The sequence below is a fragment of the Scomber japonicus genome, chromosome 22 (assembly GCF_027409825.1).
Source record: "Scomber japonicus isolate fScoJap1 chromosome 22, fScoJap1.pri, whole genome shotgun sequence".
In the NCBI taxonomy this organism is placed as follows: Eukaryota; Metazoa; Chordata; class Actinopteri; order Scombriformes; family Scombridae; genus Scomber; species Scomber japonicus.
The window spans coordinates 12,096,133-12,104,585 of NC_070599.1; the positions used below are offsets into that span (position 1 = coordinate 12,096,133).

Here is an 8,453-nt window from a genome sequence, read left to right on the forward strand (position 1 = left end):
AAATAATATAACTGCCATTATCTTCTCTTAATTTTAATTATATAGTTATTGGACAAAGAGAAGTTGACCCACTCACTCATTCCTGTTCTTCCCCTCCCTTTTCAAAGATATTGCTCCAGTCCCCCTGGAGAGACATACTACGGTGAAAGGCATTCTTCTACTGAGGCTACTGAGAGCACCACCCTCCACATCGTCTCCCCAAAGCACAGATCCCAAAGCCCTAGGGAACTCTTCATATCTGAGTCCCAGAACAAGGCCTACTACAACACAGAGTTTCCCAAGGCACCTGAGCTGCTTTGCACCCAGCTACATGCTTCCTCATCTGGTGAAGAGAGAGGCCATCAGCCTGCTTTTCAGGGAAATGACAATGAGGTGCCACGGTGTTTCTCTCCTGGTGACATGGTCGAACTCCAGGTGTCCTTCTCTGAGCAAACCTTGGACGGCATGGGCTGTACCTCTCTTGGGAGTGCCCATGGAGTCGAGGGAGAATACTCAAACAGAGAAGCAATAAAGAAACTCCATACTGCCACTGCATCTCATTATGTGCCATGCTCAGTCAGAGAGCCACTCAGCCAGCATGGAGTGGTTCTCAGCTCCCCTTCGATGCTGAGGCAGGTGGAGGTCATTTTGCAGCAGCCAGAAGCATCAAGACCAGGGAGGGGCATCCTGAGTGTGGGTGGCCCCTGGGTCAGTGGAAGTGTTGGATCCCAAAGTGAAGGAGAAGAAGGAGGAGGGCACTGTGAGGGAGCTCCTGGGACTTTCAGCGTCTCATTTGGAATTCCCTCAGAAGAGGAAACACCAGCAGAGGAGCAAGGCTCAGAATCTGAGGGGGATCAAGACAAACCCAACAAACACCGGGCAAAGCACGCTAGTGAGTACCATGTTGACCATTTCTATTTTTACCATGGTGTATTATCTTGGTATGCATTCTTTGTGTGTTCTTGTGTGTACATGCGTGTGTGGATAGTCATATCTATTCTTTAAGGTGGACTCTCCTAGCTAATAGGTCAAAACTAAAACACATTTGCCAACATGTGTGCATTCCAAAGTTAATGTCCACTGTGTGTACTCCTCAAAATAGTATGTGTTGCTCACTACAGTTGGAGGAGGGTACTCATTCCTTTGAAGGGAAGCAGATATATCCGGGTCTAACCTGAATTACAACTGAATCAAAGTGGTAGTACGGGGGCACTGTGGTGTTAGGGTGGTGACAGTCAACAAAAGCTGAATATAATGTATCAAAAAGAAAAGCGAAAAGAAGGACGCTATATGAAATTTTGAAAAGCTGCTGTATTTTATAAAAAGTCTTAAACTATCCATTTGCAAAGGCTTGATGATGAATATGGACACTGAAGTGTTTCTCTGAGCTGTGTGGAAGACATAAATATAACACCAGCACACTGATGATGACTGCAGAAGTGGCCCTTTGACAGACACCAGCATGTGCTCCCCTCACCCGATACCTGATCCTTTCAAACTGGGTGCTTTAACTGAGCTAAAAAAGTGAGTCCATTGCTCACTCCTGCTGTCTCCTTCACCTTCAGGTTAGTCTTGTAGGAATATAAAAAAGTAAGACAATTTATTTGAATACAGCTTTGCTTTGTTAAACGGTTTGAGAGAGTGTTTGTTGTATGATGCGTGTTATTAGATTGGTTCAAGTATCAGCAAATGTGAAAGATAAAATAAGAACAGCTTGCAAACTTACAGATAAGGACTGGTAAAGACGCTCTGGTCCTGTTGAATTTATTGCATGCCGGCTATCTTTAATCTCTCTCAGTTCCTATTCATGGCTACTTTATGGGATGCAGAGCTGATTTAATATAGTGCATTGTTTGTGAACAAATGAGGATATTAAACATGGGTCAGAGAATTTCATAATTGCTGTATGTGTTTGTTTTATGTTCAACTGGATGAGTAAATTTGGAGTAATGCAATCACAAATGAGGAATATCTATTGGTGGAAGATAGTATTTGTGGACTAGGAATATATGAAATATATGGGACAGTATGTTTCTCTCTTCATGAATGAATGAATCAGATACTAGCTTAGTTTATATTTGCTGTGTATTTGTTGATCTGTTCAATAGTGCATGCTTCTATAGCATAAATGGTTTATTCATCATATGGAAACATGTCAGTTCTGCTTTTCTGTTAATACAACATGCTGAAAAGTAACAGCTTTGTTTCTACCTTAACTGTTTTGAAACTTTGTCATCTGTCACCATTATTATTTGTGCAAGCTCTATCTTTAGTCTTCAGATGAATGCTAAAACAAATATGGGGTTTATACATTAAAATATAATCTTACTTTGCAACTGATATCAGGATGGTCATATTATAAAAATAGCTTTCCACATGCATGATTTGAAGTAACTTAGTCAACAATGACATCATCAATGCAGATACAGTGAGCTAGGATTGCCTTAAAGTTGTCCTTAAATTGGTGATCAAAGAACTGAAAAATACAAACAAATCATTATTAATGAAGGCAAAGAAGCACAAGCTTTTTCTAAAACTGAGGGTCTTTTCCCCAGCACATTTTCCAACAGATGATTTGTGTTGATCTTAACTCCACTGCAAGTTAGTAATACCTCTAATTGTAGATTAAGGCTGTCTGTTTCTTTTCCCCTGTTTATTGTTAGTTTATTGTGAGTAATATCTTTTTCCCCCCTTTCTATACAGGGCTCAGGCGTAGCGAGAGTCTGTCGGAGAAGCAGGTGAAGGAGGCCAAGTCCAAATGTAAACGTATTGCTCTTCTTCTCACTGCTGCGCCACCCAACCCCAACAACAAGGGGGTGTTGATGTTCAAGAAACATCGGCAAAGGGCCAAGAAATACACACTTGTCAGCTACGGCACAGGAGAGGACGAACCAGAGTTCAGTGACGAAGAGGACGAGGAGAACCAAGAGGACAGAGAAGGAACCCATGCTGTTGAATTTACCCTTGTGGCTTCAAACGACTCTGAAGTAGATAAGCATTTCCTCACAAATGCCCATAGCAGCAAAGGTGTGCTAACCATCAACTGGGACAAGGGTCTCCTTGAGATTGAGCGGAACCTGAACAACAAAGCAGAGATGGAATGTTTACCTGATACCAAAGGAAAGGGTGCCGTAATGTTTGCTCAGCGGCGCCTAAGGATGGATGAGATTTCTGCTGAACATGAAGAGCTTAGACGCCAGGGGATTCCTGTGGAGGCAATTCAGGAAGCTGAAAAGAAAATGGAACACTCGTACATGCAGTCCACAACAGAGGATCACGCATACATGGATGTGAATATACACCAACAAAGCCAACACCAACAACAGTACCAGCAATATCAAGAACAGCAGTACTATGAGCAACAACAGCAGTACCAACAGCAGCAGCAATACCAACAACAGTATCAGCAGCAGCAATATGAACAACAGCAGTATCAACAACAGCAAATGTATCAACAACAACAAGAATATCATCAAGAGCAACAGCAAGTTCAGTCGTATTCTGCAAACATCAATGGCACAGTCCATCATCAAACCAGTGAATTACAGAGTACTTTCAACAATCGTACTGCAAAGCCTTTTTCAGCACAAAATATGGTGGTTGCCCCTTATTCTCCCGCAATAAGTGGAACCAATCAAGATTCTATGGGCCAAGGAGAGCAGATAGCTTCCCGTGATGAGCGCATTTCTACCCCTGCAAGTAAGACAGGCTTTTTGCAGGATGCAAGAAGAAGAAATGTTGGCAAACCTATGTTCACATTTAAGGAAGCACCAAAAGTATCACCTAACCCAGAGTTGCTGAACCTCCTCAACAGGAGTGATAAGAAACTGGGTTTTGAGTCAGGACCTGAGGAAGACTATCTTAGCCTTGGGGCTGAGGCTTGTAATTTCCTCCAGCCTCAACGTGTTAAACACAAGACTCCTCCACCAGTGGCTCCAAAGCCTATGATCAATCCCAACTCTCCTCCTTGGTCCCCACAGGGAGAAATGACCAACCAGGACATGCCTCAGCAGGCTGAAAATAGTGTATCCACACCTGCTGTAGCCCCCACCGCAGAGAATACCCCTGCTCCAGAACTAGAGCCAACCCCTGCACCTGCCACTGAGCCCTCTCCCCCTGCTGCCCTGCAGGAGGCTCCTGCCAGCACCACTACAGAGGAACCACACACATGGACTGTCCCAGAGCCTGAATCCCATCAGCAGCAAGTAACAGCTCAGGAAGAAAATGGTCACATAAATTCTAACCCACAGCCTGAGAGTTCTCCTGTGAATTCCTGGGTTCCAGCACAAACACAAGCACAACAACAGCCATCCACTGTTTCATGGCATCCAGCTCAAGTGCAGCCTCAGGAGCCACATCCAAGTCAGTCCCCACCGCAGCCAGCAAGGGTTGCACATCAGCCTTCTCATACCCAAGTGCAGCCTCAGCCCCCAACAAACACTTGGACTCCTCAAATTCAGACATCCTGGAATCAGCCTCAAGAGCAAGCACAAGCCCAGACAAATGTTCAACCACCCTGGGCAAAGCCACAAGAGCAATCACAAGCCCAGACACATGTTCAACCACCCTGGGCCCAGCCACGAGAGCAATTACAGCCTCAACCACAGGTTCAGCAACCCTGGATGCAGTCTCATGAACAGCCACACGTACAGCAAATGCAACCAACCTGGGGTCAACCTCAACAACCAATGGAGCAGCAACCCCAAGCCCCATGGGCACAGCCATCACAACCAGACACTCAACATCAACCACCATGGGTGCATCAACCACAACAAAAATCCCAAGTGCAACCTCCTTGGGCTCAACAAGTTCAGCCGGAAAGCCAGCCACAACCACCATGGGTTCAGCCAACACAGCATCAGGCCCCACAACAGGCATGGTCACAGGCCCATGCACCAGGTCAGGTTCAACCACCGTGGGTCTCGGCTCCACCTCAGTCTCAGCCTCAGCCTCAGCCTCAGCTTCAGCCTCAGCCTCAGCTTCAGCCTCAGCCTCAGCCTCAGCCTCAGCCACATCCTCATCCTCATCCTCAGTCTCAGCCTCAGCCTCAGTCTCAGCCTCAGCAGCAACAGCAACCTTCAATTAATGCATGGCCTTCATCACAAACTCAAGTTCAACCTCAGCCCCCTTGGATCCAAGCAGCCCAAGCACAACCTCCAACACACCCTGCAGCCAATTTAAATCCATGGGCACCAGTACCTGCCCAGGCTCAGTCTCAACCAACATGGGCCCAACATTCTCCAGAACATGGACAGCCGCCCATGAATTCCTGGGGACCAGAGCAAAATCAGGCACAACATCACACACCATGGGCTCAATCAGTTCCTCCACAGCCCACACCACAACAAAATTGGCAACAGCCGATTTCAAAGACTCCACCACAGTCACCGATGAATACCTGGCCTCAAGCTCAGACACAACCTCAGACACCTGCGAACGCTTGGGCACCACAGTCACAGCAAGCACCTGTGAATGTTGCAACATCAATGGTAAACACTCAACCCTCTCCAAAACCTTGGCTTCCACCTCAAAACGCTTCACAAAACCGGAGCCCACCACCGCCACCACAGCGAGTCAATTCTTTTACAGTTGGCCAAAGAGATTCGTCACCTATCAACCCCATGGCCACTGTCTTTAACCCATCGCCCTCTGGTTCAGCTTTTGAGATGCCAGCAGTCAAAGGAAAAGGAGCAGATATGTTTGCCAAGAGGCAGTCTCGTATGGAGAAGTTTGTTGTGGACTCTGAGACTGTGGAAGCAAACAAGGCAAGCCGATCAACATCCCCAACTCCCTCCTTACCAAATGAGTGGAAATATACTCCCAATGTACGTGCTCCACCTTCACGGGCTTATAATCCTATTCAGTCCCCTTCTTATCCCCCAGCAGCAACAAAACAGCCCCCTCCAGGTAGTCCTTCAAGCAAATCCAAGAAAAAAGGCAAAGATAAACAAAAGCCTGCCCCCAAACCCCTCAGTGTTATAGACGTCATGAAGCATCAACCCTATCAGCTCAATTCTTCACTATTTACCTTTGGCCCGGCAGCAGAGGCTGCCAAGCCCCCTGTACCTAAACCTGACTGTTCACCTCCTCACCCACCTATTGAAAACCAACCAATTCAATATGAGCAAATGGCCCCCATCCAGCCAGCTGGACCATTTAATGCCCCATATCCCCAGCAGGCCTACGGGATGCCCATGCAACCTATGGTGCATGATGGCCAATACCAGCAAACTCCAGCTAATGTTTATCCTCCCTCCAATCCTTATCAGCAACCTCCTGGTGGTCCATACCAGCAAGCATATAACCAACAATATCAACAACCTGTCCCACCTGCTTACCAACCCCAAGCGCCTCAGTCTCCAAACGCTCCCTACCAGTTACCCCAGGTCCCCTACCAACCAGCCAATAGTCCCCCCTACCTGGCAGCTCCCTCAGTACCTTACCAGCAGCAGCAGCAGCCCCCCAGTAGCTATGTTGCTCCTAGTTTCCCTGTAGCTGCAAGGCCTGAATGTGCATCAGGTGGCAACACTGTAGCTGTAGCTGCTCCAAAACCTAAGTTTACAGCTAAAAAGAGCTCAGCTCAGGTGTGGAAGCCTATGGCAGTTGAGAAAGAGTAATTCTGGTAGGATTACAACATGCTTTGTTGTCTGCTTGAATCACATCGAGGTTTGATGCTCTCTAGTCCGCTGTCAAGTGGAATATTTTGCACACAAACTTACCTTTACACTCATCTTCTCCATCATTTTTTTAATGTAATAGGGCAGAGCTTGATGGTTTCACAGTTTTGACAGATAATGTTAAGGGCATCACAAATACATTAAGTATATAAGAGTAAAAACATCCACAAATGGTCTTGTTCATTAAGCATGTACATTTTATTATGTTTGTAGAAATTGGTGCATATGGATATTTTGAAAATCTCTATAAATTAATATTATTTTATGTAATAGAATCTAAAGTGGGGGCAAAATAAGAATGTCGGGAAGTATGATGTATAGTACATGAAAGAATATATGAAAGAAAAGAATGGGGGGAAAAAGTGGATGATACTGGATTGTGACGACAAAAGGTTGACTTTTGAAATGAAAAGTTGAAAATTGGCAATTGGAAATGTACTTATGTGATAAATGGAAAGGCTAAAATACAATACAACAAAGCTGAGTACAATCACAAAGTTGAAATAAAGTAGTGAGGGAAAAGGGTGGGGTTAGTGGGGTGTAAACACACCAAGCAGAAGCAGAGGGTTAAATTTGCAATGTCCATGATGTCACATATACAGAGATTACAACAGTGGCAAGGGGATACAGCAATACTCCTTACAAAAAGTGACAACTTACACTGGGTTGCTTAACTTTGGATAAGTAAGCACAATATTCTTTAGTGCCATAGCACCTACTTAAGTTGGGTAGTTATATTTTAAGTCTTTTGCCAGCTGTTGCATCATGTTAGGCACTATATTTAACTGCCTCCTGAGAGGGAGTGCTGAGGTCCAGAGATAGTAGGCTTAAATTTCAACTTAAGCCAGTGAAAGCTACTGTCTCTCAGACACTTATACCATTTTTTTTTTCTGATAACAGAAAATATAGTGTAGCTTTACTCCTCCATGCATCTTCTGCAGGTTTTGTTTTATATGAATAGATGATTAATGTTACACCAAAAAAATAATCACTGAAAGAATAAACCAGCCCGGTAATGTTCACAAATATATTTTTAGTACAGGGCTGCTTTTGTTCTTCATGTTCTTTTCTTTTTCTTTTTCCTTTTCCTTTGTGTGTTTCTCTTCATAGTGCACTTTCTGTATGTTTCACTGCAGTGCCATTAAAATGTCTTTTATCCTTGTTTGGCTTTCCTTTCTTTTGTTCTTTGAGCATGCTTTCTGGGTTTCATCTATTTCTGGTCTCTTTTCTTTACAGCTTGCTGAATTTCACCACTCCACCTGTACTATAAATACTACTAAAGCCATTCTACAGTATTTGTTCAGACAAAAATATTGATTGAATTTCAGTTGTTCAGTAAATTTCAACTGATGTACCATCACATTCAACTGACTCACACACCCTTTATCTTTTTTTGTTGTTGAAGAAAAAATGATTCAAACATGAATCAATTTCCAACAATAGAGTACAGTTTTGAGTTCTTAAAGATCTTGTTAATATCAGCCAGAAACACCCCATTAACCAAATCACCTACTTTTACTGCAGTTAAGAGGTGCTTGGAAAGTACATTTCTTGAGAATGACTTCCTGATGATGCATTTATGAAGGGTATTATTAGACTGGTGACTTCAGTGAACACAGGTGACCTCATTGGGTAATTTTGGAGGTCAAGAGAGTGGGCCCCTGATGAAATGTATAACCATGGTGTGTCATGCATTTTTAGAGAGGTTATTTATTAAGTGGAAGTTTTAATATCAAATGTCTTCAAATGACATATTTCTGCAGTTACAATATATCTGGAGGAATTTGATCCTTACTC

The 8,453-nt window shown here is 44.1% G+C and overlaps 1 protein-coding gene across 1 annotated transcript; it reads left to right on the forward strand.

The window, feature by feature from the left end:
• Nucleotides 1-384: 384 nt before the first annotated feature.
• Nucleotides 385-6,703, forward strand: LOC128383387 (synaptopodin-2). The gene is made up of 2 exons (XM_053343018.1): nt 385-871; nt 2,683-6,703. The coding sequence occupies exons 1-2, from the start codon at nt 400-402 to the stop codon at nt 6,594-6,596; spliced, it is 4,386 nt and encodes a 1,461-aa protein (XP_053198993.1). The 5' UTR covers nt 385-399; the 3' UTR covers nt 6,597-6,703.
• The last annotated feature ends 1,750 nt before the right edge of the window (nt 6,704-8,453 follow it).